Consider the following 22,345-nt stretch of genomic DNA (forward strand, 5'->3'; position numbering starts at 1 on the left):
TTTAGTTATACACTTGTTTATTTTCTTTGTATGTATTGGAACAACACACAAAAAAATTGGACATAATTTTCACTGAAAAAACCCAAAATGGGCAGGAGAATATTGTTGGCACATTTCCAAAATTGTGGATAAACAACTTTGTTTCAAGTATGTGATGGTCATTCAAACTCACTTGTGGCAAGTAACAGGTGTGGACAATATGAAAATTACACCTGACACCAGATAAAAATAGGAGATATTGAATCAATTCTTTGCATTGTGTGTCTGTGTGTGCCACACTAAGCATGGAGAACAGAAAGAGAAAAGAATTCTCTGAGGACTTTAGAACCTAAATTGTTGAAAAATATCACCAGTCTCAAGATTACAAGAGATCCTGACGTTCCTTTGTCCATGGTGCACAATATCAAGAAGTTTACAACCCATGACACTAGCTAATCTCCCTGGAAGTGGCTGGCAGAGAAAAATTGATGAAAGGTTGCAAAGAAGGATAGTCCGATGGTGGATAAGTAGCCCCAATCAAGTTCCAAAGAAATTCAAGCTGTCCTGCAGGCTCAGGGTACATCACTGTCAGTGTGAACTATCCGTCAACATTTGAATTAAATGAAACGCTATGGTGGGAGACCCAGAAGGACACCACTGCTGACACAGACCTAAAAAAGTTTGATAAAACATATACGAGTTAGCCAAAATCCTCTGGGAAAGTGTCCTGTGGACAGATAAAACCAAGATAGAGCTTTTTGGTAAAATACAGAATTCTACTGTTTATCGAAAATGGAATGAGGCCTACAAAGAAGAGAACACAGTACCTACAATCAAATATGGTGGATGTTCAAAGATTTTTTCGGGTTGTTTTGCTGCCTCTGGCACTGGGTGCTGTTGTGAGAACGCCCCCTTCAAATATGAGAGACCTGGAGCAGTTTGCAAAAGAAGAGTGGTCTCAATTCCAGTTGAGAGGTACAAGAAGCTTGTTGATGTTTCTAGGAAGTGATTTATTACAATTATGTGAAATTATGTCGAATTTGCCTTTTTTCCTCAGTGTTTTTGTGTTGTTCCAATACACACAAAGGAAATAAACGTGTGTAACAAAACATGTGTATTTGCAATATTTTTCTGGGTGAAAAAAACTACATTTTCTGGAACAATTTCAAGGGTGCCAACACTTTTGGTCATGACTGTATATGGCGCCATCATACTTAAAAGCGCTTTACAGACATCAATATCACTGTCTCCACTGAGGCTCCCAATCTAGATTTTCTATCTGTATGTCTTTGGAGTGTTGGAGGAAACCCAAGCAAACATGAGAAGAACATACAAACGTCATGCTGACGTTGTCTCTGGTGGGATTTGAACCTCGGACCAGAGCGCTGCAAAGCAACAGTGCTAACCACTGAGCCACCATGCTGCCCATCTATTCCAATCAATTCTGTAGAACAAGCTACATGCATCTGCCAGTAATAAGCTGCTTAATTGCTTAATTGTACTTTCCTGCCAGTAAAGGGAGCATCACAGATGTGGTAGGAGACAATTTTATGTAGGAGGGTAGGCTGATGTAGGTATTGGGTTAGAGGGGGAAACAATGCTCTGCCTGCTAAAGGCAATGTGGACTACTGGGTAAATGATGAAGGCTCTACTTGGCAATCATTTTGGAAACTTGGCACACGTGAAATGTCACCCACTTTGCTCCAGGTGTAACACTACGGATTTTTCACCTACAAAACCACTGGATATCTATTGTGTATTAATATACCCTAAATGTTCAATTTTAAAGGGGGTGTCTGGCAAATGAATGTTTTTAAAATAAGGCAAGGACAACAAATTTTCTCCCCGTGTTTGAGTGGGTTTTCTCCGGGTTCTCCGGTTTCTTCCCACATTCCAAAGACAAACTGATAGGGAATTTAGATTGCGAGTCCTCAATCAGGACAGTGCTGATAAGAGCCTGCACCCCCAATAAAGTCCATTTTGTGCCTGATGATCAGTTGTAAGTATTGAGCCAATAACTTCCACCTTCTTGATTTCTACTACTGCCACCTATCTGTTCACCAAACCCACATTCGAGATCTCAGCGGAGAGAGGTCTCGCAGTCACTTCTAATATACTTTCACTCACCAGACAACCCCCCGCCCACCAACTAATCTCTCTGAAAAACAAACACAGCAATAGGTTTATGCAAACTTATCCATATGATGTTTTCATAGTGCTGGCCATGACCTAGGCCTGGTAATATTAGTTTATGGCAACGTAAAGTACACATTTTACATTATGTTCCCCTAAACTTCTCCATGTTATCATCCTATAATGTTACACCACCTTGTAAAATGTCACAGCTACAAAGTAATATTGGACTGTGAGAAACCAAGTTGGGTTGTTTTTGAGTCAGGCATTCAGGGACACAGGACACAAGACAGTATGCAAGCAATGCTTCCAGTGTGATGAACATAGAGTGCCATGGTGTAAAATGACTCGGGGTCAAGACCTGACATACCGGCTCTAAACCTGGACTCACTGGTATCTAGTTTTGCAAAGGTTAACATTTAATACATGTAATACGTGATAGATACCGTCCATTTATGTGAGATCTGTTATATTAAGGCTTGTCTTTCCTTTTACCTAATTCATAGAAGTCTCAATCATGGAAAATTGCAGAAACCCCTATTCCTGCCCCGTATCACTGCGGCAAATCCTCTAAAACTTTCCTAGTTATAAGTGGCAGCCAATGACCAGTCGGGTGCCAGGACTTAGCAATGGAAGTGAACAGTTCTGAGTTGTGTGAGCAGCAATGTCTCTATAATATACTTAAAGGGTTCGTCCCATGTTCAGTCTTCAGAAGAGCACTTTCCAGCTTCTCACTAGTCATGGGGCAGTGCACTTTTGATGACTGGCAGTTCAGACCAGTGGCATGGCTGCCCTGCTACACTGTGCGCTCTCCCAGGCTGCTAGCAGAAGCAGCAGGGAAACTGAAGCTGGCCACATTCAGCCAGGTTCAGAGCAGCGCTTACAAGCTCTATAGCAAAGAGCTTGTAAACACTGCACTCCTTGCCTATGGGACTGGCCACTTCTGACAGACTGCAGAGATGGCTGACAACCTAGGCAAGGAGCAAAAAACTATAACATTAAACATTTTTAAAGGGAACCTGTAAGCATCGAAAGAAATGTGGAATTCGCATTCATGATTTTGTAGTATTGCATACACATTACAACTCTAATAATCACAGTTGAAATAGAGAATAAAAAAAAGAGGCAGATAAATATGGCATGCGAAAACACATTTGAGATATACATAATATAGGATTTGTATAGCATTTCACCAGTTTGAGTATGTTAAACTAGCCACATTATGGAATAGTGGCTGTAGAGCTGAATAAAACATAGTTTTTATTTATGTGATAATTTAACTGGGCGTTACCAGAGATTTGTCTGTGGGGGTGTGTACTTCTTCTGCTGCATGAATTGGACCAATCATAAGCAGGCAGCAACACACATGGGGAAAAAAAAAACTGAAATTCAGCAGAGCTGATTTATGTATCATTACAAAGCCTTCCAGATCCACAGCAGTCTTTGTGGGGGTAGGTATCTCCTATACTAATAGAGTCTGATGCTCACCGGTTTGCCACATGCTGTAGGCCTATGGACTGAACAAGAAACCACCAAAAATATTAACCTGTCATCATTCTAACAAAAGTTAGGATGCTTCGTTTGAAATGATTTCTCCATGCACCGGGCGGGCCCCGCTGACTCACGGGCCCCACAGCAGCTGCGTGGAGTGCTGCTATTAGCGACACGCCACTGGCTGGGGCACTTGGAGCAGCGGGGGCCCTAGGCAGCTGCCGGCCCTGTATGCCAGCAGGTGTCAGTGGTCCAGTCCGACCCTGCTCCCACCCTGGTTGAATCTCCTCATCCATGCGTACACACGGCTGTGGTGATAACAAACCTTGTTGATGGCCACAATTGCTGCAGTCGTCAGCCTCAGGTATCACCATAGACAATCAAAACACATGGACATCGATGTGACTAATACAATTCTCTTTTTCTGAACTAATATACCAATTTTAACTTTTTTATGTATTAATTATGCATAAAAGCAAACAATACGCTTTGTCTGCCACATCACTCGTACTTTCTTTTGTAGGTAGAAACAGTATTGTTCTTAAAAAGCTGTGGGAAACAGAAAAGATCATTGATATGGAGACTAGGTGTGTTTATGAAAATGTAAATTGTGTGACTCTTGAAATGCCGGTATTCACAGCGAGAAAGTACCTGGTTTCAGAACAGAGAGGGCAGCATGGCTTGGAATGGGTTTCTGATTCACAGACTCATCCCTGGCGCCATCCACAACATCAAAGTCACATAGAGATCGATGGTCATATAGACCGGACGCAGTACATGGATACTTCCCAATTGATGCCTTCTCGAAGCCTCCTTGTTTTTCAGATAACAAGCAGAATTCTGGAAGAATAAAGGAAACAATAAGAACTGATCAGAAGTCACAAGTAGGATTATCTATCATCAACACCTCCTAATATACAACTTTAAGATGAAAATGTATATTCCTGCTTTCTGAACTTGTCTACACAAATATACTGTTAAGTATTTCCAGATGTAGAGAATGTTTTTGGATGGGTTTGTTATGTTTCTTGCACTGGTAATGGAAATTCACCCAGAAAGGAAACCTTTCATTACCATCACACCCTGTCAGACATCACGCTGTTCCCACACAGCCCTCACCACAGGCGGAGGTAGCAATGACACCATGCACCATGACAGCTGCACAGTGTGGAGATGGCCCGTTCCTCCCAATACCTCAAGGTCAGGAAATATGTTTTCCATGGTAAGTGATAGTCTTTAATCTGACCAGATCGGTAGGACATTAACCCATGCTGGGGAGCTACTGCAGTCATTTTTAGAAAGGATGAGGCAAGAAAAAACAAAACAAAAGAGAAGTCGTGATCAGAATAGTTACCGCCGACCCGTGATGAGTCTCACAGCGACAAAGCAGAGTTTATGAATAACACAAATAAACGCACATTGCTAAATCAAAGTGCTAAGCATAAAAGCAGTCAGGAAAAAGGGGTTAATCTAAAATTCTTGCCATTCTGTCACCAAAGGACGATGGTTATTATAGCGATTAGAAAAGTGAGAAAATTAGAGGGAACCCGTCAGAAAGGTCAACCCTCCAAATCATATATTTGGGCATATTGGTCTTTGAAATGTAAATCCATTGACACCTTTATGTCTTCTATCTGTTGCTGCATTCTAAGTAATAAGTGTTTTCTTTCATATGCTAATGAGGAATGAAGAACTCTGGCTGTGATAGAGCATTTTCCAAATTTCTGACCCCAGACACTGTTTCCCGCCTAGCTCCAGCCGCTTTACCTTGGGTTATAGCTCCCTGTCTGTGTGCCTTAATGCTCCAGGCAATGATATAGACAGTGAGCTACCCATAAAGCTAAAGAGGCTCGTTCTATGAAACTGAATATATTCAATAAGCTTAAAGGGAACCTGTCACCAGTTTTATCTGAGGCCAGTACCTGTACGCCCTGATATACATCATTCTGATATGCTGTATATATGCCCCAATCCGGCCTAGACAAGAAAAAGGCCTACGGGCAGGTCGGGTCCAATGGGCGTCACTGTCTTGGTTCACCACCTCATCTCTTCTTGCGATGCCATCCACGTTCTGTGCTTCATATGGATGACGCATCCTACGTCATTCACCCGGTATCCCCGGCATCGTGCTACTGCGAAGTCCCATTTCGCTTTGCCCTGTTAAGGGCAGAGCAAACTACTGCAGGGAGCATACACCAGAAAAGGTCAAAGAGCCCCAAAAAGTGCGCCTGCACAGGAGAGCGATGCTGAACACTGTGTGGATGGTGTAGGACGCGTCATCCACATGAAGCACAGGAGGACGGCATCGCAATAAGGGAGGAGGAGATGGACTAAGACAGCGACCCCCATCGGACCAGACCGCACCGTAGGGGAGTATTATAAAACGTCTTTTGCTTGTCTGGCAGGCTGGATTAGAGTCATATATACAGCGTATTAGAATGCTGGTTACCAGGGCTAAATTAACTCCATTTTCTCCTCTTTCATTTGCCAGGGACGCTGAGACAGATGCTTGTGCACTTGTGATCTGACTGGTGTTGGTGAGGCTGTTTCTTTCTGGTTTATCATCTCTAATACCTGCATGCCCCTATGTGCAGTTTGAGTGGATTGAGCTTACTTACAAATTCCCTTAAATGTAGCTTTTTTCCCCCTTGTAACCGAAGGCCACAGTTGTACCTTATCTATTGGGTCTCCAAGAACATAAGGAGTCACCTGCATACATACTGTAAGGTTGCCGTCACACTAGCAGTATTTGGTCAGTATTTTACATCAGTATTTGTGAGCCAAAACCAGGAGTAGGTGATAAATGCAGAAGTGGTGCATATGTTTCTATTATACTTTTCCTATAATTGTTCCAGTCCTGGTTTTGGCTTACAAATACTGATGTAAAATACTGACCAAATACTGATAGTGTAACGGCAGTCTAAGACATCGCCTGGTGCATTTCCGCCATTTTAGAAAGTTGCGCCCCACACTGCAATGATGCATCTTTTTATTAAAAGAACTTACTTTTTCTAACATTTCGGTGGTTGGACAACCCCAATAACACACAACATAAAATAATGTACCAAAATAAAAATGGCTAAAGGGAAACTGCTGCGCAAAGACGACGCATATAATATGCAGGACAATAGCGTTAAGATGCTGCTCGGATGCAGATTTTTTTTCTCCATAAATCAATAGCACACGTGATCACAGAAATTTCCTTCTTGCTCTTCCTGGACTGATCATTAATTATCAAAATTCTCAATTCTTGGGTAAACTCTGTGCTCCATTGATTTATGGAATAAAAATTAAAATGTCAGTAACCCTTTAAAGGAACTTTCCCATAGTTTTACATTGATGGACTACCCTTAGGATCAGTCATCAATATCTGATTGGTGGGGGTGTGACATCCAGCATTCCCGCCGATCAGCTGGTCTCCGTCAATGGTATAGTGGCTACAGATGGCTACTGCACATCCACCGCCTATTGATGTCACCTAGTGGGGGATGTGTGGTGCTCGGCCATTATACCACTGTAGGAGCTGTGCTGTGAAGCTCCGCAACTCAGCATTTCAGCCAGGGAACAACTGATCGGAAGGGGTGCATCGTATTGCACCCTTTTAGATTAGATATTGACGACCTGTCCTAAGGATAGACCATCAATGTAAAAGTCCCAGACACCCCCTTTAAGTAGAATTTAAGAAAATGTTTTAAAAGATAGCATGCTGGACAGAAAGATATTTCTGTTGGCAGCCTTGCAGTTAACAGAGGATCACTATGAAAGGACCTGTCTGCGGGGGAGTGACGGACCATGTGCGTTCAGCAGCATCCAGCTTACTGGAAGAATCATTGCTAACCTCCAGTGGGCCACACTATGTCCGTATATCTCATATCTCTTCAGTGAAATGTTTTTTTTTCCCAGCTCAAAATACAAAAATAAGAAATGGGAAGAGCGTATTTTCTTCATGTTGTAAGGTTACTGTGTCCTCTTCATACAGTCCTGCAGACACATGATGGAGACATTAGGTTGCATCCCTTCCTGATTCCTTGCACCTCGTGTCGGGGATCTCTGAAGTGGTCGTGCTTGAAAGCATTTCCCCACCATTATATATATGAATTGTGTATGTGCAGGAGGTGGGAGAATTTGATCTAAAATTAATATTATTTTCCCATGTAATTGTCAGTTACTGCACACTTGGCGCACAACCTGTTGATAATAAATGTTCATGTTCCTCAGCTGCTTTATTACCATCACAACACCTACTCCTGCCGCCCACTGTTGTCCAGACCCTGCCAATCTCATATGTCAACACACAGCGCCTTTTCTCTTTTATACAATCCCTAAAATCTTACTGAATCATTATATTTTTTTCCCAAAATATAAGAATATAAAACTTGGCCAAAAGAAAAAAACTTTTAAGATCAGTTGTGCTATGTGCACACGGTGCGGTTTCGATGTGTTTTCGCTGAGTTCTTTCCTCGTGGAAATGGGCCAAAAACACCATGGAAAGCTTATGCAAGCTAATTCAATGACAATCCTGAAATGTGGTGCACATGATCAGTAAATTTCCTTTGAGTATTTGCAGTGTGTTTTTTTCTGTAGCATGTCAATTCTTTGTGCGTTTCTGCAGCGTTTCCCACATATTGACTTCAATTGATAACAGTGATGGCAAAAGCCGCTGAAGGGAGACGTAGTCTCTAGTAAGCAGGTGCCTGTGCTCACACTTTAAAAAAAAACAAAAAAAAAAACACAACATGTAAAATAGTTACCGTACATACATATTCAAATAAAAATAAAAAACACATTATACTCACTTAACACCAAATCCCCGACGCCCTTGTTTCCTAGAAAAAATGTAAAATAAAAAAACAACATATGCTGTACTCATCTGAACACCCAAGCCCCGATGCCATTGTCTCATAGAAAAAAAAATCAAAAATAATAAACCACCATATACTCACCTGTCCGCTGTAGTCCACATAATTCCGAGTGTCGAGAGATGTGACTGCACTACCCGGCCTCCAGCGATACACTGCGGGAGCGATTACCTCCTGTTAGTGTATCACTGAGCCGCCGGGAGAGGGGTCGCCGGAGTTCATCAGCTGATCAGCTCTGGTGATCTCACTTACGGCACCACGCAGCAGTGGTGCCATAAGGCTATGTGCACACAGTGGGTTTTTGATACATTTTCGCTGCTGCGTTTTTCAGTGCTGAAATGGGCCAAACATGCTATGGTATCCTTATGCAAGCTTTTTCAATGACAATCCTGAAGTGTTATGCACATGATCAGTAATTTTCCCTGAGTATTTGTAGTGCATTTTTTCTGCAGCATGTCAATTCTTTTTGATTTTCTGCAGCATTCTGCACCCATTGACTTCAATTGAGTCAGTCAAATCAGCAGCAAAAACGCAGGTATAAAAAGGTTTGGGGATTTGTTGAGTCTGTTTGGCATTTTACCGTCTTCCTATAGTGTTTCCCATGCTGTCATCTGTGTGACAGTGAGGGAAACACCGGTGCGGTGGTTCTTATCGAAGGTAACGCTACCACTGGTAAGACCGCCAGTGAGAGCGCTGTGGGATCATGCTGTCAGATGTCAGCGTAACACCGCAGCTGTGACTGTCACCTGCGGTAATGCTACCACCGGTACGGTACTGTCGGTCAGAGCGCTGTGGGGTAACGTTGTCAAATGTCAGCGCTGACCCCGCAGCTGTGACTGTGACCCGCTGACGTGGGCCAATGAGACTATTGCTCCCATGAGGCTACGTCTGCTGTCACTGATAACAGTGACAGCAGACGCCCCCTGATGGGAGATGTAGTCTCATCTGCCAGCGCCTGTGCTCACAGTTAAAAATAAATAAATAAAATTATATACATACTCAAATAAGAAAACATTATACTCACCTTATCACCCAATCCCGAATGCCCTTGTCTCCTAGAAAAAATGTAAAATAATAAACTAACATACAGTTAGGTCCATATATATTTGGACAGAGACAACATTTTTCTAATTTTGGTTATAGACATTACCACAATGAATTCTAGACAAAACAATTCAGATGCAGTTGAAGTTCAGACTTTCAGCTTTCAATTGAGGGTATCCACATTAAAATTGGATGAAGGGTTTAGGAGTTTCAGCTCCTTAAAGGGAACCTGTCACCCCGTTTTTTGAGATTGAGATATAAATACTGTTAAATAGGGCCTGCGCTGGGTGTTACAATAGTGTATGTAGTGTATCCCGATTCCCCACCTATGCTGAGAAATAACTTACCAAAGTCGCCGTTTTCGCCTGTCAATCAGGCTGGTCAGGTCGGGAGGGCGTGTTCACAGCGCTGGTTCTTCCTCAGCTTTACGTTGGTGGCGTAGTGGTGTCCGCATGTTGAGGTGACTAATCCACTGTGGGCACGTGAACAAGCAGCGCGCGATCTGCGCTGTCATCCCTTTCGTCGGTGGGGGCGGCCATCTTCCTGGGGCCGCGCGTGCGCAGATCGAGTACTCTGCTGCACGGGGCTTCAGGAAAATGGCCGCGGGATGCCGCGCGTGCGCATTAGAGATCGCGGCGGCCATTTTCCCAAAGCCGAGATGCAAACTCGGCTTTGGGAAAATGGCCGCCGCGATCTCTAATGCGCACGCGCGGCATCCCGCGGCCATTTTCCTGAAGCCCCGTGCAGCAGAGCACTCGATCTGCGCACGCGCGGCCCCAAGAAGATGGCCGCCCCCACCGACGAAAGGGATGACAGCGCAGATCGCGCACTGCTTGTTCACGTGCCCACAGTGGATTAGTCACCTCAACATGCGGACACCACTACGCCACCAACGTAAAGCTGAGGAAGAACCAGCGCTGTGAACACGCCCTCCCGACCTGACCAGCCTGATTGACAGGCGAAAACGGCGACTTTGGTAAGTTATTTCTCAGCATAGGTGGGGAATCGGGATACACTACATACACTATTGTAACACCCAGCGCAGGCCCTATTTAACAGTATTTATATCTCAATCTCAAAAAACGGGGTGACAGGTTCCCTTTAACATGTGCCACCCTGTTTTTAAAGGGACCAAAAGTAATTGGACAATTGACTCCAAGGCAATTTCATAGACAGGTGTGGGCAATCCCTTCATTATGTAATTCTCAATTAAGCAGATAAAAGGCCTGGAGTTGATTTGAGGTGTGGTGCTTGCATTTGGAAGGTTTTGCTGTGAACTAAACATGCGGTCAAAGGAGCTCTCCATGCAGGTGAAACAAGCCATCCTTAAGCTGCGAAAACAGAAAAAACCCATCCGAGAAATTGCTACAATATTAGGAGTGGCAAAATCTACAGTTTGGTACATCCGGAGAAAGAAAGAAAGCACTGGTGAACTCATCAATGCAAAAAGACCTGGGAGCCCACGGAAGACAACAGTGGTGGATGATCGCAGAATAATCTCCATGGTGAAGAGAAACCCCTTCACAACAGCCAACCAAGTGAACAACACTCTCCAGGAGGTAGGCGTATCAATATCCAAATCTACCATAAAGAGAAGACTGCATGAAAGTAAATACAGAGGGTTCACTGCACGGGGCAAGCCACTCATAAGCATCAAGAAGAAAAACGCTAGACTGGACTTTGCTAAAAGACATCTAAAAAAGCCAGCACAATTTTGGAAGAACATTCTTTGGACAGATTAAACCAAGATCAACCTCTACCAGAATGATGGAAAGAGAAAAGTATGGCGAAGGCGAGGTACAGCTCACGATCCAAAGCATACCACATCATCTGTAAAACACGGCGGAGGCAGTGTGATGGCTTGGGCATGAATGGCTGCCAGTGGCACTGGGTCACTAGTGTTTATTGATGATGTGACACAGGACAGAAGCAGCCAAATGAATTCTGAGGTATTCAGAGCCATACTGTGTGCTCCGATCCAGCCAAATGCAGCCAAACTGATTGGTCATCGTTTCATACTACAGATGGACAATGACCCAAAACATAAAGCCAAAGCAACCCAGGAGTTTATTAAAGCAAAGAAGTGCAATATTCTTGATTGGCCAAGTCAGTCACCTGATCTCAACCCAATTGAGCATGCATTTCACTTGTTAAAGACTAAACTTCAGACAGAAAGGCCCACAAACAAACAGCAACTGAAAACCACCGCAGTGAAGGCCTGGCAGAGCATCAAAAAGGAGGAAACACAGCGTCTGGTGATGTCCATGAGTTCAAGACTTCAGGCCGTCATTGCCAACAAAGGGTTTTCAACCAAGTACTAAAAATGAACGTTTTATTTAAAATGATTGAATCTGTCCAATTACTTTTGGTCCCTTTAAAAACAGGGTGGCATATGTTAAGGAGCTGAAACTCCTAAACCCTTCATCCAATTTTAATGTGGATACCCTCAAATGAAAGCTGAAAGTCTGAACTTCAACTGCATCTGAATTGTTTTGTTTAAAATTCATTGTGGTAATGTCTATAACCAAAATTAGAAAAATGTTGTCTCTGTCCAAATATATATGGACCTAACTGTATACTCACCTTCCTCCATAGTCCATGTAATCCCAGGTGTCCCACAGCGATCTCACTCGTAGAACAGTCACATCAGGAGATGTAACTGCTCTACCCAGCCGCCGGCGATGCATTGACAGGACATAATCACTGCCATTTTCATTGCATAAATCATCAAATATAAGAAATGCAATAATATATTTTATAAAACAAATAGCTTTTTTATCCCCTTATGAGCCACTTACCCACCCCCCAAACACCATTTATTCTGAACAACAGATAAAATGCAGCCAAGACTGACTACCAGCTCACTGAGGTGTCAAATCACAGCTGCCTCCTTGAAGTCTATGGAGATAGTTTGGAGAGGAAAAAGGGGGAGCAGAGTGAAAGAAAAATACACAGATACATACAGATTGTGTTGCTGCTTTCTAATAAGTGTTTTATCTTACCAGAGACGGGTTCACAGCACACTGAATAATGTCCTACATGCTGCTGCTTCTGTGCTACATATGCAAATGTGTTACACAGAGACATGACAGTGGGAATCTCTTAAGTATGTGTGTGCTGAGTATCGGATACCTCACACAAGCTTGTCTCTGCCCACTAGCTCAGAAACAACTGAAAATAAAAGACACAATCTGCAAAACTGGTGAAAATGCAGCATATAAGTCACATAATGACAAGAAGAAGTAACCCCCCCCCTCCCCAATGAAAAGTATGTCAAAACATGCATATGGACTTAAAGGGGTATTCCCATCTCCCAAGATCCTATTCGAATATGTAGTAGGTGTAATAATATTATTAGCAAGTACCTCTAATTAGATATGTAGTATAGTTCTTCTGATTCACTATGTTGCTTAGGTTATCCATGGCTATGACCACTCATATAGTGACAGTTAGTTAGTTGCTAGTGGTTGTATCTTTGGAAACCTAAGCTATTGCAATGCCCTGCACATGGAGTAAGCAACAAAGCTAATCGGATGAAATATACTACTTTTCTAATTGGATAATGTATTCTCCTCTGCAGTTCAGTTTAACATGGCAAAAAAAAAGTTACTGAAGTAGACTTTCACTGCTACAAAAAGGTATATGAATAATATAACATAATATTCACTTTAACTTAAAATAAAGATTTATCTAATACCATTAATTTAGACTCATGCTTTAAAGGAGGCTAAATGATGGAATATTTTGGATTATTGGATGGTCACATCACAAGGCTGTAAGGGTCCGGAGCTCCATGGAATAGAGTATAAGCGATCCATAAAAATACCCCGCTAACTGCATTATCTGCTCAGGTTCTCGCACAGTGCTGGAGGCGATTGCTGGAATACTGCAGGACAGGATTTTGCAGTAATATATTTTTCAGCAGTGACAAGAATTCACAACTAGGTACTAAAGAGACACATAAAAAACACTGAGAAATATGAGCACTCGACATTCTGCCCACCCTTCCCTCCGCTCAGCAGTGAGACACATGAGCTAAGTGAAGGGATGAATGTCCCGGGGGCTCAGGAACATCACATGAGGGCACAGTAGTGGGGGATGACAGGCCGGTACTCTCGTCTTACGTACACTTCACATGCTCCACGGGCACCGGATCAAGCTGGGCACAAAATGCATCAGCCACAAATAATTAGTCACCTCATATTACTGCCTTATTTTTTGTGGGTCTCCTTCCTGAACGTCTAGGGAGGGGGATTGTGTGTGGTCACCTTCTCTGAAAACCTGGCTTCCCCGATGGGTGGATGTTGGGGTGGCAGCCCTGCCAGAATCGGGAACAGAGCAGACTCTTTTGTCCAGAGGGATGTTGAATAATTTTATGGGGGCACTTGTATTTTAAGATAGGACCCACCCTACTGGGGACTTTTTATCAGTTCCTTCTCAGTCAGTCAATGGAAATACAGAAATGAAGAGAAATCTACATTAAGTCTAAATTATTATACCTTGCTAAATCCAAAAACAGTTCACTAGATTCTGAGCTCTACGTAACACATGCTCATGGGAGGCTAGACAGACAGAACAGAGACAGAGGGAAGAAGGACTCACCAAAGTGGCCATCTTGTTTTACAAATAATTCCACTACCCCATAAGCGATGGCAGTAGGAGCAGGGATTTCCAGGACCGTGTTTTCATCCTTAAAATTCCCACTTTCTGTCACAGATACCTGTGAATGAATCGTAAATGAACATTCAAGGAATATCAAGACAATTAGTAAAATATAATGTCATTATTTAAAAAGTGAAAAGTAAACTTGACTTCTCCTTAATTCGTGTGCACCTCTAAGGACCCAGAGGAACAAAACTGGACCCTTTAGAATGGGCTCCTTTATAATGAGCATATTCTGCCCATCTGGGGCGATACAATGCTCCTGTATGCTGGGTATTACTTCTGCCGTGGAAAGACAGCATGCCACGCCTGGACAGCATTGTACATGGGTCTATTGCATTAGGTTTGGACCCCTGCACTTGCAATTGCTAATCTAAACTATCAGTGTGAAAAATGCCAGATAGCAGTGATAGGCGCTGCTGGGTCTGGGCTGGTGTATTATGTCTTCTCACAGTAATAGGAGGGAGTAGAGATGCATCAGAAAGTCCTCCTGATCATGAACTAGACTGCAGGCGTCCGCTCCAGACACTACCTGCACATTCGGAACTTGTCCAGACTACTGCAGAGAATTACAGACCGTTTACCATGCAATTTGCATATTGTGTAATTATGAATAGGTTTGCAATTACCAAAGTGCAATCATTTCCCAGCTAATACAAGGACGCGAAGACACGGGACATGCTCGGAATTAGAAGAGGATAGAACATCTGTTCCAATCACCGGGGTCTGACATAATAATTCCGCCATCATACTTTCATCATCCCGCTGTCTTCTCTGTGCCAGCAGTCAGGATTTAATAAAATACAGCCAAAAATGCTAGTTTTATGTCCGTCTGTAATGTAAAACCTAGAGGGCTTATCACTATCATAAAAAGCCGCTCTATGGCACACAGATTTATGTCACAAGGAAGGGAACATCTTGTTAACCGCTGATAAGTGACATAAAAGCTGCAATAGTTTGATTTCAAAAGTCTAATTCACACGTTGCAGTTTTTATTTCTTTTTTAAATCTGCAGCATGTCAAATATTTCAATGTTTTTCACTCATTAAAATGAACTGAAAAAAGACGCAAAGTTAAAACGCATAAGAAACGTGTCAAAAATGTATGTACTGTGAGCAGCGTTATTCCTGCCCACACTCTGGCTTTTTAGTGCAGAAAATCTGCTGCGTGTGAACGTACCCTATGTAACATCCTAGGCAGACATATATGCTACTCCCTCCTTTGCAGCTATTATAGCTTCTACTCTTCTGGAAAAGATTTTTTACAAGACAGAAATGGCACACAAAGCTCAGTGTAATACAAAGAAATTAGGTTAGGGTCTGTCACAGCAATGCTTAAAGGAAACCCTTTATATAGGGGATTTAGCCTGCAGAAAGATCAAACGTGTAGCGTAGATTTACTTATTTAGTTTTACAAAAAACAAACATTTTTGTAAATGTGGGGTCCACAGTGCACCCTTGGTGTGGCCAAAGGATCAGTGCACAGGTCCGCCTCCTCGCTTACAGTCCTGTGCAACTCCCCTTAACTCTATTGACGGGGGGTCTCTTTGGAGTGATGCCTGACGTCAATCCTCAACCCTGCACACACTAACACTGCATAAGCTGAGAGCACACACAGTGTGAGTGTGTGCAGGTGCATCCTCATCCCCTCCGGTCTGCAGTGGATGCTTACGCCACACAGGATCACACAGTAGTGGGTGGCCAATGTGGATAGGAGAGTGTGCCCACACTCATCACTGCGGGACAATCCTGTGTGCAGGCAGGAGGGGATGACAACACACCTGCACACACTGAGACGGCGAGTGTGCTTGGATCCTGCAGAGTCAGTGTGCGCAAGGCTGAGGATTCCATTCAGGCAGCGCTCCTAGGTGAGCTCTGCCAATCGAGATAAGGGATTGAGGGGGAGGAATGCACCGAGACCTTGGCCACTCATTTACAGGACTTATCTATTTTTTTTGGTGTAAAACTAAATAAGTCTACACTACAAGAATGATTTTTATACAGGACAAGTTTTCTACAGTGTAAATGCTTTCTGACAACCAATGTCACCATCATGAAAGTGGATCTGCCACCAGATTTCACAGAATGCATGCATTATTATACAGTTCTCTTTAGACCTGATGAGACTGGTGTACTTACTTTGAAAAACTATATCAGAATGGATGTATAATTTTGATATTAAAATGAGCTTTGTAGGAGTCCAGCTATAGAATGCAAAAGCTTATGAGTCCAAGTGTATTCAGTCTATACCCACCCAGCTGCAATTGGTACTGAGGAGTGGGAGGAACACCGAGGAGTGGGAGGGACAAGAGGAGTGGGAGGGACACAGAGGAGTGGGAGGGACACAGAGGAGTGGGAGGGACACCGAGGAGTGGGAGGGACACCGAGGAGCTGTCAATCACAATCCACGGGTGGCGATTGAGTAAATTTCAGAAACAATTTTACAGCTATTCTGATATAGATTTTCAGAATATATACACCAGCCTCATCAGGTCTAAGAGATGTATTTATAATATGATTTGATAATGTATACAGTTTGTATTGTGAAATTTGGTAACATATCCACTGTAAAGCTTCTGCAGTGATGTGATAATATTATGAAGGTATTAAAACATTGAGTAATACAGCGTAAAATGGTGCAATGAATCCATGAAGATACCTGTTATGTTTGCTAATGACAGGTGTAATGAAGGCAATCCAGAAACACAGTGTGCTTAGCGATCAGAGCGCACACAGTGATCTGACAAATACCCAAAAATACAAGAACGAGCTCTGAGACGTGGAAACTCTGTAGACTGCAAACCTGATCCTATCCTAAACACAACTAAAAGCGGCTGTGGATTGCGCCTAACAACTACCTAGGCAACTCGGCACAGCCTAAGAAACTAGCTAGCCTGAAGATAGAAAAATAGGCCTGACTTGCCCCAGAGAAATTCCCCAAAGGAAAAGGCAGCCCCCCACATATAATGACTGTGAGTAAGATGAAAAGACAAAACGTAGGGATGAAATAGATTCAGCAAAGTGGGGCCCGATATTCTAGGACAGAGCGAGGACAGTAAAGCGAACTTTGCAGTCTACAAAAAACCCTAAAGCAAAACCACGCAAAGGGGGCAAAAAAACCCACCGTGCCGAACTAACGGCACGGCGGTACACCCTTTGCGTCTCAGAGCTTCCAGCAAAACAAAAAACAAGCTGGACAGGAAAAAAGCAACAAAAAAGCAAAAAGCACTTAGCTATACAGAGCAGCAGGTCACAGGAACAATCAGGAGAAGCTCAGATCCAACACTGAAACATTGACAAGGAGCAAGGATAGCAGCATCAGGCGGAGTTAAGTAATGAAGCAGTTAACGAGCTCACCAGAACACCTGAGGGAGGAAGCTCAGAAGCTGCAGTACCACTTGTGACCACAGGAGTGAATTCAGCCACAGAATTCACAACAGTACCCCCCCCTTGAGGAGGGGTCACCGAACCCTCACCAGAGCCCCCAGGCCGACCAGGATGAGCCGCATGAAAGGCACGAACAAGATCGGAAGCATGAACATCAGAGGCAAAAACCCAGGAATTATCTTCCTGAGCATAACCCTTCCATTTAACCAGATACTGGAGTTTCCGTCTAGAAACACGAGAATCCAAAATCTTCTCCACAATATACTCCAATTCCCCCTCCACCAAAACCGGGGCAGGAGGCTCAACAGATGGAACCATAGGTGCCACGTATCTCCGCAACAACGACCTATGGAATACATTATGTATGGAAAAGGAGTCTGGGAGGGTCAAACGAAAAGACACAGGATTGAGAACCTCAGAAATCCTATACGGACCAATAAAACGAGGTTTAAATTTAGGAGAGGAAACCTTCATAGGAATATGACGAGAAGATAACCAAACCAGATCCCCAACACGAAGTCGGGGACCCACACGGCGTCTGCGATTAGCGAAAAGTTGAGCTTTCTCCTGGGACAAGATCAAATTGTCCACTACCTGAGTCCAGATCTGCTGCAACCTATCCACCACAGAATCCACACCAGGACAGTCCGAAGACTCAACCTGTCCTGAAGAGAAACGAGGATGGAACCCAGAATTGCAAAAAAATGGAGAAACCAAGGTAGCCGAGCTGGCCCGATTATTAAGGGCGAACTCAGCCAACGGCAAAAAGGACACCCAATCATCCTGGTCTGCAGAAACAAAACATCTCAGATATGTTTCCAAGGTCTGATTGGTTCGTTCGGTCTGGCCATTAGTCTGAGGATGGAAAGCCGAGGAAAAGGATAGGTCAATGCCCATCCTACCACAAAAGGCTCGCCAAAACCTTGAAACAAACTGGGAACCTCTGTCAGAAACAATATTCTCAGGAATGCCATGTAAACGAACCACATGCTGAAAGAACAAAGGTACCAAATCAGAGGAGGAAGGCAATTTAGCCAAGGGCACCAGATGGACCATTTTAGAAAAGCGATCACAGACCACCCAAATGACTGACATCTTTTGAGAAACGGGAAGGTCAGAAATGAAATCCATCGAAATATGTGTCCAAGGCCTCTTTGGGACCGGCAAGGGCAAAAGCAACCCACTGGCACGAGAACAGCAGGGCTTAGCCCTAGCACAAATCCCACAGGACTGCACAAAAGTACGTACATCCCGTGACAGAGATGGCCACCAGAAGGATCTAGCCACTAACTCTCTGGTACCAAAGATTCCAGGATGACCAGCCAACACCGAACAATGAAGTTCAGAGATAAGTTTATTAGTCCACCTATCAGGGACGAACAGTTTCTCTGCTGGACAACGATCAGGTTTATTCGCCTGAAATTTTTGCAGCACCCGCCGCAAATCAGGGGAGATGGCAGACACAATGACTCCTTCCTTGAGGATACCCGCTGGCTCAGATAAACCCGGAGAGTCGGGCACAAAACTCCTAGACAGAGCATCCGCCTTCACATTTTTAGAGCCCGGAAGGTACGAAATCACAAAGTCGAAGCGGGCAAAAAATAACGACCAACGGGCCTGTCTAGGATTCAAGCGCTTGGCAGACTCGAGATAAGTCAAGTTCTTATGATCAGTCAATACCACCACGCGATGCTTAGCTCCTTCAAGCCAATGACGCCACTCCTCGAATGCCCACTTAATGGCCAGCAACTCTCGATTGCCCACATCATAATTACGCTCAGCGGGCGAAAACTTCCTGGAAAAGAAAGCACATGGTTTCATCACTGAGCAATCAGAACCTCTCTGTGACAAAACCGCCCCTGCTCCAATCTCAGAAGCATCAACCTCGACCTGGAACGGAAGAGAAACATCTGGCTGACACAACACAGGGGCAGAACAAAAACGACGCTTCAACTCCTGAAAAGCTTCCACAGCAGCAGAAGACCAATTAACCAAATCAGCACCCTTCTTGGTCAAATCGGTCAATGGTTTGGCAATGCTAGAAATATTACAGATGAAGCGACGATAAAAATTAGCAAAGCCCAGGAACTTTTGCAGACTTTTCAGAGATGTCGGCTGAATCCAATCCTGGATGGCTTGGACCTTAACTGGATCCATCTCGATAGTAGAAGGGGTAAAGATGAACCCCAAAAATGAAACTTTCTGCACACCGAAGAGACACTTTGATCCCTTCACAAACAAAGAGTTAGCACGCAGGACCTGAAAAACCATTCTGACCTGCTTCACATGAGACTCCCAATCATCTGAGAAGATCAAAATGTCATCCAAGTAAACAATCAGGAATTTATCCAGATACTCACGGAAGATGTCATGCATAAAAGACTGAAACACAGATGGAGCATTGGCAAGTCCGAACGGCATCACTAGATACTCAAAATGACCCTCGGGCGTATTGAATGCAGTTTTCCATTCATCTCCTTGCCTGATTCTCACCAGATTATACGCACCACGAAGATCTATCTTAGTGAACCAACTAGCCCCCTTAATCCGAGCAAACAAGTCAGATAACAATGGCAAGGGATACTGAAATTTAACAGTGATCTTATTAAGAAGGCGGTAATCAATACACGGTCTCTGCGAACCATCCTTCTTGGCTACAAAGAAGAACCCTGCTCCCAGTGGTGATGACGATGGGCGAATATGTCCCTTCTCCAGGGATTCCTTCACATAACTGCGCATAGCGGCGTGTTCGGGCACGGATAAATTAAATAATCGACCTTTAGGGAATTTACTACCAGGAATCAAATTGATAGCACAATCACAATCCCTATGCGGAGGTAGAGCATCGGACTTGGGCTCTTCAAATACATCCTGATAATCAGACAAGAACTCTGGGACCTCAGAAGGGGTGGATGACGAAATCGACAAAAATGGAACATCACCATGTACCCCCTGACAACCCCAGCTGGATACCGACATGGAATTCCAATCCAATACTGGATTATGGGTTTGTAGCCATGGCAACCCCAACACGACCACATCATGCAGATTATGCAACACCAGAAAGCGAATAACTTCCTGATGTGCAGGAGCCATGCACATGGTCAGCTGGGCCCAGTATTGAGGTTTATTCTTGGCCAAAGGTGTAGCATCAATTCCTCTCAATGGAATAGGACACCGCAAAGGCTCCAAGAAAAACCCACAACGTTTAGCATAATCCAAATCCATCAGATTCAGGGCAGCGCCCGAATCCACAAACGCCATGACAGAAAACGACGACAAAGAGCATATCAAGGTAATGGACAGAAGGAATTTGGACTGTACAGTACCAATGACGGCAGACCTAGCGGACCGCTTAGTGCGCTTAGGACAATCAGAAATAGCATGAGTGGAATCACCACAGTAGAAACACAGACCATTCAGACGTCTGTATTCCTGCCGTTCAACTCTAGTCATAGTCCTATCGCACTGCATAGGCTCAGGTTTAACCTCAGGCAGTACCGCCAAATGGTGCACAGATTTACGCTCGCGCAAGCGTCGACCGATCTGAATGGCCAAAGACAAAGACTCATTCAAACCAGCAGGCATAGGAAATCCCACCATGACATCCTTAAGAGCCTCAGAGAGACCCTTTCTGAACAAAGCTGCCAGCGCAGATTCATTCCACTGAGTGAGTACTGACCATTTCCTAAATTTCTGACAATATACTTCTATATCATCCTGACCCTGGCACAAGGCCAGCAAATTTTTCTCAGCCTGATCCACTGAATTAGGCTCATCGTACAGCAATCCGAGCGCCAGGAAAAACGCATCGACACTACTCAATGCAGGGTCTCCTGGCGCAAGAGAAAATGCCCAGTCTTGAGGGTCGCCGCGCAAAAAAGAAATAATAATCAAAACCTGTTGAATAGGATTACCAGAAGAATGAGGTTTCAAGGCCAGAAATAGCTTACAATTATTTTTGAAACTTAGAAACTTAGTTCTATCTCCAAAAAACAAATCAGGAATAGGAATTCTTGGTTCTAACATAGATTTCTGATCAATAGTATCTTGAATTTTTTGTACATTTATAACGAGATTATCCATTGAAGAGCACAGACCCTGAATATCCATGTCCACACCTGTGTCCAGAATCACCCAAATGTCTAGGGGAAAAAAAAAAGTGAACACAGAGCAGAAAAAAAAAAAAAAAAAAATGATGTCAGAACTTTTTCTTTCCCTCTATTGAGAATCATTAGTTTGGCTCCTTGTACTGTTATGTTTGCTAATGACAGGTGTTATGAAGGCAATCCAGAAACACAGTGTGCTTAGCGATCAGAGCGCACACAGTGATCTGACAAATACCCAAAAATACAAGAACGAGCTCTGAGACGTGGAAACTCTGTAGACTGCAAACCTGATCCTATCCTAAACACAACTAAAAGCGGCTGTGGATTGCGCCTAACAACTACCTAGGCAACTCGGCACAGCCTAAGAAACTAGCTAGCCTGATGATAGAAAAATAGGCCTGACTTGCCCCAGAGAAATTCCCCAAAGGAAAAGGCAGCCCCCCACATATAATGACTGTGAGTAAGATGAAAAGACAAAACGTAGGGATGAAATAGATTCAGCAAAGTGGGGCCCGATATTCTAGGACAGAGCGAGGACAGTAAAGCGAACTTTGCAGTCTACAAAAAACCCTAAAGCAAAACCACGCAAAGGGGGCAAAAAAACCCACCGTGCCGAACTAACGGCACGGCGGTACACCCTTTGCGTCTCAGAGCTTCCAGCAAAACAAAAAACAAGCTGGAC

The 22,345-nt window shown here is 43.7% G+C and overlaps 1 protein-coding gene across 2 annotated transcripts in view; it reads right to left on the reverse strand.

The window, feature by feature from the left end:
- The window catches only part of GSDME (gasdermin E), a 138,228-nt gene that overhangs the window by 38,094 nt on the left and 77,789 nt on the right, over positions 1-22,345 (reverse strand). For both annotated transcript variants that reach the window (XM_069729871.1, XM_069729872.1), the window contains exons 5-6: positions 14,109-14,226; positions 4,255-4,443 (exon numbers count right to left, since the gene is read on the reverse strand). In XM_069729871.1, coding sequence (XP_069585972.1) covers positions 4,255-4,443; positions 14,109-14,226 — 307 coding nt within the window. The remainder of the gene's footprint in view (positions 1-4,254; positions 4,444-14,108; positions 14,227-22,345) is intronic.

Source organism: Ranitomeya imitator, chromosome 6 (assembly GCF_032444005.1).
Source record: "Ranitomeya imitator isolate aRanImi1 chromosome 6, aRanImi1.pri, whole genome shotgun sequence".
Lineage (NCBI taxonomy): Eukaryota > Metazoa > Chordata > Amphibia > Anura > Dendrobatidae > Ranitomeya > Ranitomeya imitator.